The sequence below is a fragment of the Calonectris borealis genome, chromosome 5 (assembly GCF_964195595.1).
Source record: "Calonectris borealis chromosome 5, bCalBor7.hap1.2, whole genome shotgun sequence".
In the NCBI taxonomy this organism is placed as follows: domain Eukaryota; kingdom Metazoa; phylum Chordata; class Aves; order Procellariiformes; family Procellariidae; genus Calonectris; species Calonectris borealis.
In genome coordinates, this window is record NC_134316.1 from 2,169,328 (window position 1) to 2,185,399 (window position 16,072).

Genomic DNA, 16,072 nt, shown 5'->3' on the forward strand with positions numbered 1-16,072 from the left:
AATACTGCAGACTGAACAAGCAGGCTTGAAAAATTCATTCCAAACTGCAAGGTGCATTAGGAGTGCTTTCCAAGTCTTCCTCATTCTGTTTCTGCCCATCCAAAGAACAACAGAAACTGTACCCCCTCCACAACAGTCAGCATAAAACACCACTCTATAAAACCAGGTTATCACAAAATCACAAAAATGCAGTCCATAGAAACTTCCTTGGCTATTAGCACCTCAAGCAGATTAACTTGATTTCTCAATAAATCCATCAACTGTATTAGATCCTCCAAGAGAATTAATTTCCTAAATTACAGTTCCTTAACTGGCAAACATGACTGATAACCATCAGCATGATGGGGAGCCAATTTCAGGACCTTGTACCTTGGTTTGGTTCTGGAAGCAAGGTCTTCTGAATCCTGAATTTTCAATGTTGAAGAAGTGGCAATATAGAATATCATTTGATGGAGGAGCACCATCACGAGCATTGCAGAGAAGGAACACAAGTAGAGGCCTGATTGTGGTTCTTCCTGAGAGACGAGCAAATCAAAGAACGAGGCCATAAGGAATACACATGCGTGGATTACATCCAAAATCCTTCGGTAGAGAAGCATGTGAATAGATGCATCCTTATCCCGAAGACCAGGAAGATAATGCAAAGACCCTGACAAAGCTCTTGAAAGAAACAAGGATTTGAATGAAGCACTCGGAACAGAATGCCAGCTGTGCCTCTCATCTCCAAGAATACCTTTTACACAACTTGAGCTCCAAATTTGCTTGGTTTACACTATATTCTGTGCATTTGACTTCCACCTCCACTTACACGAGCCCTTCCTATAGCAAAAACGGTGCTGTTTCTACACAGTGTGATAAAATTAAAGGGCAAAACAGTAACTGAAGGAGCAAAGTTCTGAGTACCAGATCCAGTCCTGCAGCAAAGTGAGTTAACACAAAGCATTTTCAGCCATTCAGCAGTTTCTAACACTGCCCCTCCAGTACCTTAAGAGCTGCATTTGCATGTCGCACCATGCCCTCAGTGCTTAATTAAGAAATTCCACATCAGCAGAATAAAAGAGTTTTCTTCAAGTTAAAAAAAAAATATATTCAGGCCAGATGAAAGAAGGTAAGTAAAAGTTTGCCATTTATTTAACAGGAAGACACTGGTTTCATGTGGGACTCTGCCATTTGGAATACATTGGAAAAGGTTAGTGCTAAATATTCTTGGCACAAAACAGTTCTTAAAAAATGACAGAAGAATAAAAATGGTAAATAGTTCCCCAGGATTAGCTCAGTACTTTTCTTATGCAAGAAGTAGGAGCATTTAAATAGATCGGGATGGTCCTGACCTGTTCATTAATGGGGCACACAGAGTGCAGAAGGAACAGCCATCCCTTTCCCAAGCACCCATGGGGGCTCCAGCTCATGACACTGCTCAGACCACTATGGTTTGCTGAAATCACTAACAATGGTGCCAATTACTATTAAAGACAGTGGTTAATTTTTGTCAAAGCACATGCCAGCTCTGGAAGTGGATTCAGGTTATTAACAATATCGTTGCCAATTAGGGCAAAATCTGAAACTGTTCTCAAGGTGAAACACTCTTCATTGTAGTATGAATTTTTGTCATCTATTTCCATAAAATCCAAGTTGAATATGACATCCTAACATCTAATCTTTTCCATTATTCAGGTGTCACATCTAGTTGCACTAATTGATATGAAATCCTTATGGTTTACATTAAATGGTTTATATTATACATTACAAAATAAAATGTAAATCTTAAATACGTCTTAGTATTTAAGTCATTCAGTGCTACTTGCTTATGCATTGCAGACATCTTACAAAAAGGAAGGACTTATGCAATGTGATTATTCCAGAAGTGAAGCAGGAAGAACATGACTTCATTTTCCGATACAGGTGTCTTGTCCCGGTTGAATACAGCTCCTACTCTTCACTCACAATGGTGTAAATAAAATCAGAATTTGGCCCAATGGGTTTAGAAAAACACAGAACTTGGTTGATGTTATATATCCATTCTGTATTTTCACCGAACTAAAATGAGATTGTAGAAAGAACAGGTAATGATGAGATTGAATTTGTTACAGAAGACAGAATCTCTCTTCTCCAGCTTACTGGTTTGAACCCATTTGCAGACCGAGATTTCTTCCCTGCCAAAGGATTTCACCCAAAAAGTCTTTGGGGAAAAAAGCAAACCAAAATTTTACCATCTCTTTGCTCATCTGAAAGAAACTACCCTGGGTACCCTACAGTTCTGGTAGGCAAACCTTCCCGTCGCCACCAGCGCAGAGAGAGGCAGGGCTAGACCGCAGATGAAGGAAAGGGCGGAGGGGTTGCCAGCGATGCCCTCCCTCCCTCGAGCTGACACGCTCCCTATCGCAAGGGCAATTTGGATGCCACCTGCACTGTACCACGCGCCTACTAGAGCCGTTGCTTTTAACTGAGCTATAGAGACATTTTGGAAATTAGACAGTTTCAGATCTTAAAATCATAGAGGACTACAGTGTGAAGCACTTGGGATTGCAATGCATTTTTTTCTTAACATCATAGAATATATATTTAATATATTAATTAGCAAGGGTCTCATCTACTGCTCATTTAAGTCAGTGGGAGTGGTTCCTTCAGCTCCCGTGAGCTTTGAACTAAGTCCTGATTAATTATTAATGCATTGCACAAGATCTTCCGCAAATAAGTTTAAAATTTACAGAAAGGCTTAGCCGTCGTGTGTGAGAGATGGAGAGAGAGGCTGCTCGCACAGCCTGGTGCTGCTTTTCTGCCCGATTATGGCTGCACTACAGCACTAATAACGGCAGACAGAATCCTACTCCCTTTATTTTTTGCATATGTTTTTAAAAGCAAAAGTAACGGCAGAATATGTTCCCACAGCGAAACATTCATTCGCCGTGGTGTGGAAGAAAATCATGAAGTCGACAGATGTGGGGACTGTCAGGAATAGGGTGGTTTTACTGGGACATGCTAAAGCTCCAGCCCAGTCTCCTGTCTGCGACATTTGTAGGGATTTGGTGCCCATGGAAAAGCGTAAGAACAAACCGTAAGAGAAATCCTTTCTCCTCTGCAATATCCCCGTGCCCGAGCACCAGCACATTAGCGAATACATAGTCAGAGTTTGCATTTTCAGTCATGCCTGTGGAGCTCTCTCCTGTGAATTTGTCTAAACGCTTTCACACCCTAGTCACACTTTTGGTCTCCACATTTTTCTGTGCAAATGAGGTCCATGATTCCTGTAGGCACTGCATGAAAAAACAGTCGTCTTTTGGTTTGAAAGCTGCAGATGAGCTTCTGACTGCTATTGGAAGTATGAAAATAAGATCTGCAAATGTAGTTCTTATGCAAGGATAAATGAATTCAGAAAATTTCATAAACTGACTTTTCCTTCAAGATTTCTCTCCTACCTGTTGAGGCGCAGACACGGTTCCTACACAGTACTTGAACTTTTAGCTATTTAGTCTATCAGTATTTAGCTACTCCCATGACTAAACCACAGCATCACCCACACACACTGAGCTCCAATGCCCACAAATGGATGTTATTCCAGAACATTAGTATTTTCCTTTAGATGAACTGTTTAGGCAGTGGGAACGAAAGATGAGTTGGAGCTATAATTTTTCTTTCTCCATCTACTCTTGCTTTAGCGCTTTGGCAGAACAAGAGGAATGACACCTTCAGCCGCCAGCCCAGCTTGCATGCAAAACCAAGCTGGTCCCTGCAATCCACAGGCTGCAACTGAAAGTGAAATACTTATCATTTACTTTCTAACTGTAAGGGACAACGGGTGCAAGAACAATTCTTCATACACATAAAAGCCAAAAAAAAAAAAGAAATACTTACGTAGATGTGGATTTACTGGAGCTGGAAGACAGAGCAAAAATAAAATTAGCACAAAGAAGAAATTCTAATTCATCAATATTCAGATTATCCTAAATTTCCCATTGTTCCCTCCCCCTCAGGACCTTGATCACAGCTCCTGCACTGAGACAGCCAGCAAAACTGGTAACTTGCTTTTTGAGGAAAATTTGTGGCTCCCTGGCAATCCCAAGGCAACGATTTCAGGGAGAAGCGATAGCCTCTCCCATCCACGGTAGGTACGCTCCATCACTAGTACCTGCACCTTGGGGAACAAGATGCTGTAATTAAGCATCCAACCTAGATTATTGGCACAGATATCGTAAGGATGGGGACAGCTGCACAGCAAAACTCCAGGGTGATGCCTTTGTACAGGAATCCAACAAAAACTACGGAAAGGATGAATTTGTCAAAACCAGAGGTTCTGCATTGGACCTTGCTCATCACTTAAAATTTCCTTTTGGCATTGTTCAAGAACACTTAACATAATGAATTACCCCTTCTACTCAATGAATAATACTAATCTTCAATTTAAGATGTCTGTGTACATATGAGTCTTAAGAAACAGACAGCACTTGCATTCTTCTTAGAAATGCCAATTTTCCTTTTGAATAGCAGAAAACATAAACACAGCAAATTTGTGAGTAGAGGTTTGATCTCATTAGACCAAGAGACACAACAAAGAAAAAAAACATGAGAGTCTTCTGGCACATAAACCCTCTTCTAGGGAGGATATACTTGAAAGAAATTTAAGACAACCAAGGAAGGTGAAGTGTGCTGTCCTAAAAAGCTGCCAGCAGTGCCAGCACACCCCGTGCCTGCTGGAGGAGCCACATTCAGCGACCAGGACAGGGACCCACCAGCACGGCTGGGTCCTAGATGCTGCTCTCCTGGGGCTCTCAGAGACAGAGGAGCATCAGTGCAGCATCCCACCTTTCTGCATCCCACTTCTGCCCACTCCCCATCCCATGGCAGGAGCAGCCCATGCTGACCCCTCACCTTGGGAGGCATCAAAAATAATTTTGCCAACATTGCAGAGAAGCCTTGAGATAACTTTGCTGAAAAATATTATTTCTGTTTGTTCTTTTATGGGTCTGTGCAATGCCCCGCATGACATGGCAGGATTATTGAATACTGGGAATCTTTGGGGAAGCTGATAAAACTGGCGCTCTTATTCACAGACCCTTGGCAAAATTACAAAACCCTCTACATCCATAATTCTTTAATATTGAAGTTCATCTACTTAATACCTTAATAGGCTGAAACAGAATGAAAGTCAAACCTCAATAGTGCCTACAGATATCTTAACCAGGGGAATGGCTACCCAGGTTTAGGTCCAGAGTAACCTGTACAATGCTAAAGACGGGAAATGGGGTTTGAAAGAGAAATTAGTCTGCAGTTCTGCGCTACCTGTTTGCAGATTTGAGGATGGATGACTTAGGAACCAGGACCCTTCTGCTATAAGCCCTTACACATGTGAGAAACAGAAGGATGCTAAGCTCACAGTTGGAATTGCATGTTATTAACAGAAAATTTGACATAAAATTTTATCTCCAAATCATGGGTACATCTGGTAACGCCACACTTCAGTAGAGTGTTGCTCCATGTTTTCTTGCTGCTCTTCCCATGCCACGGTTACAGACATGAACTCTTGGTTTGTGACCCCAGCCACGGATTCTGTGTAGCTCTAGATTCAACCTGAAGTTTTCAAAACAGCTCTAAATTAGCAACTCTGCCATTTTATCTTGCCTTCTCTGAAAAAAATGAACAGTGATTTGCCCCAGTTCAATCTTCTTAAGAAACTTAGTCATTACATTATGTTAGATAACCTCATAGCTTTTACCAACAAATTACCTTTCATTCTACAAGAAACATTCATTTTGTGAAATCCTTGAGTGATTGAACTTGGAATTAGCTGAAATTGCTGGAAACTACATTTACTGAAGCTTGATTTGTAACTAATCGTACAGGCTTTTATGGAAACTATCATCAGCGTGTAACCTCGAGTCATGCTATTCAGATTGCTCACAGCAGAGCAAAAAAGGCTTCTTGCCAAACTAGCTTCAGTTCACACTGATTGACAAAAGCAAAAAAACAAATTAAAGCAGTTAGGCTGAACTTATCTAACATCATAAACTAGGAAAAATCCCCCACCACAACCAAGAAAGAAAGCCCACTCTTCTAAGTAATACAGCACGCTGCTCTAAGACAACGTGTAACGGCTCTAGCTCTCACTGCGGAAAGGGAAGGTTGCTGTGTGCACAACACACAGGTAGGAAGTTAAATTAGCCATAAAGGGAAATTAATGGATGACTGAGGGAGTAAATTCCCAAGGCTGACTTTGAAATGTCTGGAAAATCTGTGCACCTCAGAGGGTTACTGCTGCTCTGCTCAGCTGACCCTGGCTCCTGCTGGGAGGAAGGTTTTGTGAGCGGAGAATCTCGGGAGAAGAACAAAGTGTCATGAAATGTTTGAGCTTGGTTAGAGCCAAGACGGATGATCCCTTAATCTTCCTGCTGTTCCTCCAGCAAGCAGAGAATAAAACCTGCTGGAATTTCCGTTGGCTGGATGATTTTATTTTTCGGTGATCTGTATTTGCGCAGGTCACAGAAGAAAAATGTGGGCTGAATGGTTTTCCTTAAGGCTCCCCCTTCTATTAGGTGCAACTGCATATATGCAAAGACAATTACATTTCCCACAGATCCTTCCCAACGCAAATACTCGTTCAGCTTACAAGTGAGGTGGCCTTCAGAGACTGCAACATTATGTCCCTCCTTTAAAAAAATAGCTGCAAACCAAGCTTTCCTAACTATGCAGAACGTAAAGCCACAGGTAAGTAGAAGCATGCTAGATGTTCAGCTGCTATGTTTTTTACCACTGGAAACTGGTTACTTGTGGTAATTACAACCAGTACCTAAAAGCTTTAATCAAGATCAAGAGCCCATACCCCTAAGCATTTGGTTTGCACAGGAAAAGCAATCTTCACTGTAAATATTGGTACCCTACAAGGACAAAGCTTTCTTCCTCCCATAATAGCAACTATCTTAACTTACTACTTATAACACTGGATAATACTGGAAACGTATGCCAGTGCAAACTTATAAATCCTATAATTTATGCCCTATTTGGTATCAATTTTATTTTTCTGGGGCTAGAATAATAATAATAATAATAATAATAATAATAATAATAATAATAATAATAATAATAATAATAATAATAATAATAATAAATAACCACAATTATATACTCTTCTTCCATACAGAATCTGGGGAGTGTCTAAACCTCACATGAAAATAAGCAAGCTGGACTACAAAGCAACTGGCCCCCATCACCTATCTGCTGCTGTCGCAAGGGGCTGACTCTGTGTACCAATAGCAGTAACGGGTTGTTGGCTATTTCCATAGAAGAGAGCTAAACTTGCTTCTTTAATGACTGTTTAACTTTAAAAATGTTTAAACATAAGTGCATATCTAAACAGCGAGTGCTGAAGTTTTAATTGGAGTAGTTGGAGGATTTTACAGCCAGTTCGTATCAAACAGGCTGACATAGATTTATGTAAAGTGACGGAGATAATTTTTAAACTGTTACTACGAGACATACCTGTTTTGTATTAGCCGACAAAACACTCATTAGTGCTACTTAAATTGCCCTGTTTGTATTTACTCGTCAGACTGTGTTCGCTAGCAGAGTAACATATGTATCTACCAAAGAATTTGTCAAGTGATGTTTGGCTGTAATTATCAATGTCGCTCCTACTGTGATGATTGCTCTTTTCTCCCATCCTTTCGGCGTGCAGAGGAGAGAATAATTCATGGCAGGCAAGGGATTTCCCTCCGAAATGCTTGCACCATGGGTAAGTTTTTGATTCATGGGCTTGGAGATTGTGGAGTTTTTATTTTGTATTTACAGTTCCCACTTGGGATGGCAGGGTGTACTGTAAAGAGCTCATTACTGAGGTTTTCCTGCTTTAATAGTCTCCTTGTTTTGGACATTCAGATGGCTACCAGCAGGCTAGCGCATTGGAAGCTGTTATTTTTCTATATTAGCAATTTCCACGTTGATCTCCAGTCGTGGGTTTTAATTTAAAAGGTGATGTGCTCTGCATCACGTACAAAGGAGTGTAACCCAATAAAACCGACTTCACAGGTAGGATTAATGTGGCTTAACTTTAGCAATCTACAAGTTAGACACCTCATCTGAGAGTGTCATTGGAGTGTCTCTAAAGTCACTGGAGAGCTATGGGCATGTCCAGAGGGTGATTCATCCCCTAGAAGAAATCTGGAGAAACCTTCTCCTCTCTAGTAAGGCAGCAAACGCAACCAATGCGCTAGAAATGTCATGTTGATCCTTACACACTTTACAACTAATCTGAGAAATCATTTCTGTGCGGTACCTACCCAAGATTGTCCTACTACAAAAGACAAGCTTAAGCTGTCAAAGTAAAATCTAGGTAGTGCATGGCCTATCTATCCTCTACTTGCACAAAAATTAAACTCAACTGCAAAAGTTAATGCATTTCTTAACGGCAAAAGACACTGCTACCATTTTTAGCAACTCTATGACGTGTCTGATCTGCTTTTCACACTGCATTTCTTTAAAATGGGGTGAAATCCTATTAGCCTGCTTGAAGTTTAAAAAAATAAGGGAAAAAATGTTTGCAATGGGAATCCTCACCAGCAATATAAATACATTGGTGCATTTTAAACCTAAGGAAAAAGTTTTTTTTACTCTAGGGGTGATCGAGCACCAAACAGGTTGCCCAGAGAGATTGTGAAGTCTCCATCCTCAGAGATATTGAAGACCTGAATGCACATGGTCCTGGGTCCTTCAAAAAGCATATTCCTAAAGTGGTGGGATGAGAAAGAAGAGCTGACACTGCTAGAGGCCAGCGTGATTCTGGGGTACTGATCAACACTGAACACAGAGGCACACAAAATCCCCCTGAAAATATGAAAAGTCATATCTTTTCCTCCTTGCCTGAGGTCTCACAATTAAAAAAAACGTAATGGGAGAAAAATGTAAAAAATGATCTTAGTTCTCCTTTTAAGAAACATTCGCATGATGTCTTTTATTTTCTGGGTAATGTTTATAATTATTTCTTACATCAATGCAGGCCTGCTGCTGTGCATCCTGCTAGCCCATTAACTGCTTTTCTAAGACTCCAGCATTTCAGAGTATAAGTATCGGATTTGCACTATAATAATGTACGTGATATCATTATTTTATAGCTGAAGCTATAAAAACCTTAAAATTAGCCTGGTAACAGTTTGCTGACACCATAGTCATTGCACGAATGCTGAGATAAAATGCATATTTTAAGCACACAAAGCCTCAGCGGTCCTGGGATCCCTCTTCAAAGGGAAGTCACTTTAGGTTTATCTTATTGATTAGCAGCTGGCTCATGATTTCTGAAGCTATTACTCGGCGGCAGAGTAATAGCACTGAGTATTGCTCCGAAAGCATCTCTCCATCTGGGGCACAAGGCAACGGCTTCCTCTCTCCTGGGCGGCTGGATTTTGCATTGGCACCTCATCAGCGCGTTTGAAATGGGATGTTATTCACATCTGCGCTAATGGCAGATTCTAGCAGAAAAATTTGCAGTAGACAAAATACAGCTTTTATGCTGCATGGGAATGTTCTTCCTGCCAGCCAGGGGCTAGAAATGTAAATCACATAATGTTTCATTGAAACCTCAAACTCAGCTTGGTTGTGAGCCATGACCGAGACCTCAATCAACCTCCTGAGACCTGCCAGGGTACACCCACCACCAAAAAAGAGCAGTAGTGACTGAGTGACCTAACTGGTGGTTTTTTCTCCTTATAGGAGCACTGGTCAGTATTTAAGTCATTGGAGAAATTTCGAGGTCCACAGAAGCAGGCAGTGGATGCCTGGCACGAGCTGGCTGTGAGCACACAAGTCTCCCTATCACGGCCAGCACAGAGAGATTGGGATTGCTGCAGAGAAATCCCAAATGTCTGAATGAAGCTTCTACTTCTGACCACCTTCGGGAAGACCCTGGGTCTTTCCCTTGTGCATGCGAGGAGCCCCAAAGAGATTGGACTTCTACCGCTAGTGTCAGAAAATAGGCACTTACTAGGGTAAAGAGGCCCAACCAGGAGTCAAAGACCAACAGGAATTGCAGCAGAATGACCATCTTCTCCTCATTTGTATGTTCATAGATTTAGTAAACAAGTCCTTCTTTTAATTGAGATTTTGTTCTCATGAGCTTTCGGAAACGTAGACTTTGCAAACACTTTCCAGTAACAGGTGAAACCTAAGCAGATCTGGCATTTAGTGAAATGTGCAAATAAGTTCTTTGGAATTGATGTTTAAGATTGTTTAATGTAATTTTTTCCCTTGATATTAATACAGTGATAAAAATAATTTATGATGAGATTGAGTAGGGCTGAGCTAATCATCGATCATGAAGAATTGCACATACGATGCACAAGACATTTAATTTTTTTTCAGATTTGTTCACTATTTTAAATTATTTGATAATGATTTTTGAAAGCAATTCTTGATCTGTAGGTTGCTTTTGGGCCTTCTGCTGCATGTGTTTTCCTGCTTTGGGCTCTCTTAGGTATCTCTATAGCACTAATTACTGTTGGATCCAACTCCTGGAGCAATTGGACCTATGTGACTAGCTGTGACTTGACCTGTGTGTCACCTGGCTTTTGTCCTGCAGGATTAGCAAGGTTCCTCATGATAGAATCACAGAATGGTTTGGGTTCGAAGGGACCTTTAAAGGCCATCTAGTCCAACCCCCCTGCCATGGGCAGGGACATCTTCAACTAGACCAGGTTGCTCAGAGCCCCGTCCAACCTGACCTGGAATGTTCCCAGGGATGGGGCATCTACCACCTCTCTGGGCAACCTGTGCCAGTGTCTCACCACCCTCATCGTGGTGGTGGAAAAAAATTTCTTCCTTATATCTAGTCTGAATCTCCCCTCTTTCAATTTAAAACCACCCCCCCTTGTCCTATCATCGCTACAGGCCCTATTAAAAAGTCTGTCCCCAAATGATAAACTCATACTTTCATGATTCCATGTTTACAAACATCTCCCCCTGGCACACACTTCCCTTTTTCAATTATAAAAACTCCGCTCAGCACATCAGGTGCCCATTGCAAACTGCACAATGATATCTTCAGTAGAGCTACCTTCTCTCTAAGGTACCTCTTGCCCATTCATTGTAATTATTACAGAAGAAAAACAAGTGATTCAGTTATTCATTAAGTAAATACCCTAAGAAAGGTATTTTGAGGATCTTTCAGAGCTCTAGGAATTACTTCCTGGTAATGCTGGGAGACTGAGTGGAAGGATGCAAGAATACTGTATTATTCTTGTTAGATTAAAGTGGACAAATCTTTGTCACGGCATGACCTTTTAGAGGACATTTTCCACTTGCATAGAACTAGAAATGGTCACTTCTTTTTTTTTTAAATCATTCACATTCAAATAAAAACTTCTCAAAAAGTGCTCATTCTGGGGGAAAAAAAGTATTTTGATGATATCAAAACACTGATTTGACACCTTCAGAATATTATTTGTTTTGTAGATTTTTCTGCAAAACTCTTGAAATGAGCTATTCCATGAAGCTAACATTAATTGATTCTATTTTTTTCCTTTTTTTCACAGAAACTTCGATATGATTTTGTATTTTAGTTGTTCAGAGATTTTTTTTTTTTTTTTTAATTGTGAAACTTTCCAGAGGTGGAGACTATCATTTCTACCCCGTTCTACCCAGAATCCTCCTTCCTGGAAGCCCACACTCGTCCCTTGCAGCATTATTTGCAGGACTGGCAATCAGTTTACACAGTGCAACCCAGCGCAGCCGTAACCTGTACAGCAGACCGAATTGTGCAGAACGCAACGCAACGCATTTGCTTGTACACGAAGGACTTCTTACCACTATACTTGATGACCCGAATAGTTGAGTCCCCCTCCCCAAATCTGGTGATGGGCGTTAGACGGACTTCATACGCCTCTGGCTTGATCAGCTCAGTTAGGTTGTAGGTAATTAATTCTCCCTTTTGAATATTTCCATTCACTGTAATTTCCTGTTCCCACCAACGCTGTTGTCCAGCCTAAAATCAAAAGAAGGATGCAAATGTCAGAGCTTTTGGGATAGATGTTGTCTTCACCTGAGAAATGATGGGAGCACGCGCAGACCTGTGTAACCCCAGGTGCTTCCTTAAACCTTCAAACAACCCAGGAGGATTAGAGATACAGCAAGAACGCGAACCTCTCTGAAATAACCCACTACTGAGCATTTCTGCAACAGATAGATGGGATGACAGATTGCAAACTCATCTTATCAAGAGGCCACCCCTGCCTGACATCTGCCTGTCCCTCCTCTGCCCGTGCAGGTCCCGCACCAAGCCTCGGGCAGCCCAACGGCCGCAGGCGCTGTGCAGCGCTCCGAAGTTTGCTGCATGCAGGAGAAGCGCGGTGTTAATTCAGTTCAGGAGGATTTCTGACACTCACCAGAGACCACAGCAAGGGACGAAGCGCCCGATTTGTGATGGCGTGTAAGCACCCAAGCATCCCAGCAGATGCTGTGGCATTTCTCAAAATCTCACTGAATTCTTCCATCTTTAGGAGCCTGAATTTCTTTGCAGACGTGCCCTTATGTTTCAAACCCATTTTTTAAAATGTTAAATAATCTTTTTCTTCCTTAAAAAAAAAATGCTGTTCACCTCGGTTCATTTCATCAGCTTAGTGAGGCTGAATTTACCAGCTCTCAAATGCTCTCCCTTCAAACCTGACCAGGTAAATTGGCTCCTCATGTCTAGCAGCCCCATTCCCTCCCTGATTTTTAAATAACATCGGCCAACTGCAGTGGCAGGCGTGTTTTCTGTCACTGTGTTTTCTGTCACTGTGCACACCGGGCTGGGACAGCCGCGGCTCCGTGAGCTGGGTGCTGCCTCCTCATTAGAGGCAACGAGGTTTCACAGCTGTCATTTGGGGCATCATTTGAAGCTAAGAAGTGCATACTGAAGAACTGAAATGCAGTTTGATTTCCAAGCACTTACCACTTTTGTTGATGAGTGAGAAAGAAATAGGCCAGTCATTAATGGCCCTAGCGCATAATTATCAGCAATCCGTGTAGTCTCAAAGATAGATGGATTTCAGAGAACAATGAAAGTCAATATGAGCAAACAAGAGGCTATTTTATTAAAAAAAAGCAAGGCATAGATTTTTGTGCTTTATAGACTGCACAGTGTTTCAACTGTGTTTTCAACATCAAAATCTATAATTTCTTTTATTTATATGCCTTACCAAGAAATGAAAAGAAAAGAAAAAATCTAATTAAGAAGAAGGCATCACAAGAAGAGTGCCACATTACTTTAACTAGTTTATAGACAAGCAAAAATCATACACATTTTGGGCAGCAGAGTGACTTGACATTGCAATATTACTTGCAGATACTCTGCCTTATTACAGACACTATCTGCAGAAAACAAAGGAAAAATCATTAAATATTTACCACACATCCCAAGACAACTGTACAGGTGCAGTGATGCTAAAATGAGATGTTCCACTAAGCTTACTACGCCTGTCAGTGCACTGAAGTTCTTACCTATTACATGTTCACCGATACAGAGTTAATTAAGGACAGAAAACCCATTATTCCAAAACTTTAATTTGCTGATGCAATAAAAATGTACCTTGAAATTGTTGAAATCTAGTACTAAATCTACCACATTTCATCCAAATAAACTACATTTGCAGCAATATTAACAGACTCCAAGCTTTAAATTCATAGCAGTGGACAGAGATGTCAATACCTCTGTCGTTAAAGTATGTTACACAAGCACAGCTATATGCCCATTAAATAAAACTCAGACCGCGAAGCAAAAAAGCAAGAATTCTTAAGAAAGTTGGGATGATGGAACAGCCCTAGACATCAGCATCGCTTTGCTGCCACCAAAGTCAGTGTGTGTTTTACTGCGCTTTGCGCCTCTGCAGGGCTTGAGTCAGACCAACCCTGAGTGCATGTGAGATGTTATTTCAGGGCTTCTGCTCTTGCATGTGCTGGGTCAGCCATGCTATAGGCTCAGCTGGCTCTTCAGGGCTGGCCCTGCAGGGGTTAAGTCATGCATAGGAGAAACACTAGGGAAAAATTCTCAGATTAGGTTAGAAATGTAAAAACAAGTTACTGTATGGAAAAAGCCACACTGCTGCCTGCCCGATGTGCAAGGCAGAGGTACATCACTTAATACAAATCCTGCACGTGCACAGGGCGGCAGCCTGCCTTTGAAACCTGGCCCTTGTACCAGAAAGCTTTCGATGGACGTGTGGGTGAAGAGCAGGACAAGAGGTAAGTGCATTGCTGAGGAGCGTGGGCATGCCAGCGCGGGGCCGGGGGCTGCGAGTTGCTGAGCCCAGAGATGCTGCAGCTCCGCAACCTACAGTGTCTGCCCCGAGCAGCACCACCTGAGTGTCCACCCCAAGCAGCATCACCTCTTCCCTGTTGCAAGCATTAAAATGACCCACTTCCTAAGGTAGCATTAATGAAATGTCCACCACAACTTTGTACACAGCCTGGAACCGTGGAGCATTCCTCTCTTAGTGGTTTTCCAAGGCTACTACACTACAAAGAGTTATTAAAGGTAATAAAGATACTGAAAATATATGCATTTATATTGTATCTTAAAAGATCTCCCAGTGAAGGTCATGAAAAATGTCAATTTGACAGATTCTGTTAGATGCCACCTCTTTCACGGCTCTTTGTACCTAAGTGCTGAGATCCACAAAACAGACGATGAAACCCAAGGACAGAAATTCAGTCTTTTCTCCTTCTCTCTTCTTCAGATACCCATGAATAAGAACATGCCACGGACACCTGCTTCACCCAGGCGTTGCAGTGTGCTATTTTGACATCCCACAGCTCGGGAAGCAAACATCGGCACACAGTAGGGCAACGGTTCCTCCTGTCCTCTGCCCTGCCCACGAGCAGTCCTTTTTTTGTGCCACGCACACCTCTCCTGCTCCCATCTCAAAGAAACCTTCCAGGCATCGCTGAAACTCGAGCGCTCAGGAAAGAAGTGACAAGTGCTGGACAACGCCAAGCGTGGAAAAGTGCGTGAAGGCGCAAGGACAAGGCTCTGCTTCTCGTGCACGCCGGGTAAAACAGCCATTGAATTCCGATCCGCATTAAACGATCACAGATTATTTAAAACACTGCAGAAACAAACAGAAGGGGCACCGGGACCTTCCGTATACATTGAATAATGCATAAGGCACCGTGCACCTTCACGGGCTGTCAGGGAGCGCTCCCAGTAACAGATAAGCCTTGTCTCAGGAAGACCGTTGTCCTTGAGAGGAAGGAGGTGAGTGTGCAGCAGACAAGATATTAAGCATATTAACGATAAGATTTAGATCGCATTTTTAAAGCGTGGGAAATTTGCCCATATGGATCTTCTCGCTGGACCCGTGTGGATGGATGCTCGCCACACCTCGCGCAGTCGCACTGGAAAGTGCTTCCAGAGAAAAGCTGCCGCTCTAAGGGGAGAAAACTGGAAACAAGCCTTTGTGAATGTTCGTAAACTTACCAAGTTACCTAGCCAGTCAAATAAATTGATCTTCTCTTTTAAATGTGCAAGTATTTTTGGGTTTGTATTTCTAAAAAACAACTTATACATTTTCTAAATTCAACATAGCTATTTTAAAATGTCCCTCAAGGACATCTAAAAATGCAAAAATGACCAAGGTAAATGAGAATTTTTTTCTCAAAGAGAAACCTTTTAATTCAGACATCCCTGCTCCCATACTGAAAGAAAAAATCATTAAAAAAAAAAAATTCTTGAGAAACTCCATTCTACCCAGTATTTCTGACCATACCAAACTGTGGTAGGAGCTGAACTCACCATATCTTTATAGACAGTGATTACAACAAGGTCCCTAGTGCAGTTCCTGGCACAATTTCTCAAAAGCTTTATAATGAGGACTGAGCGTTTTATCTGAAATACGTACCTGATTTTAAAATGAAAATGATAAGCAGTAATTTACAGAATTCACAAATGGGGAACAAATTTATATGCAACTAATTCAGCCCACAAATGGAAACTTAAGGTCTATATATTTTTTTTTTTTTATTTTGCCTGAACAGCTCCCCCAAAAATTTAAGTGGTGCTAATATACTGGAACAGAAACTGCTCTGCAGACCTCACGAAGGCGGCTGGTCCTTTGAAGGA

The 16,072-nt window shown here is 41.6% G+C and overlaps 1 protein-coding gene across 2 annotated transcripts in view; it reads right to left on the reverse strand.

Annotated features, from left to right (window-relative positions):
* Positions 1-16,072, reverse strand: part of MDGA2 (MAM domain containing glycosylphosphatidylinositol anchor 2) — a 388,607-nt gene that overhangs the window by 16,979 nt on the left and 355,556 nt on the right. The window contains exons 11-12 of one of the 2 annotated variants that reach the window (XM_075150684.1): positions 11,782-11,959; positions 3,853-3,873 (exon numbers count right to left, since the gene is read on the reverse strand). In XM_075150684.1, coding sequence (XP_075006785.1) covers positions 3,853-3,873; positions 11,782-11,959 — 199 coding nt within the window. Of the gene's footprint in view, positions 1-3,852; positions 3,874-11,767; positions 11,960-16,072 lie in introns of both variants that reach the window. The other variant, XR_012673750.1, reaches the window with a different exon arrangement.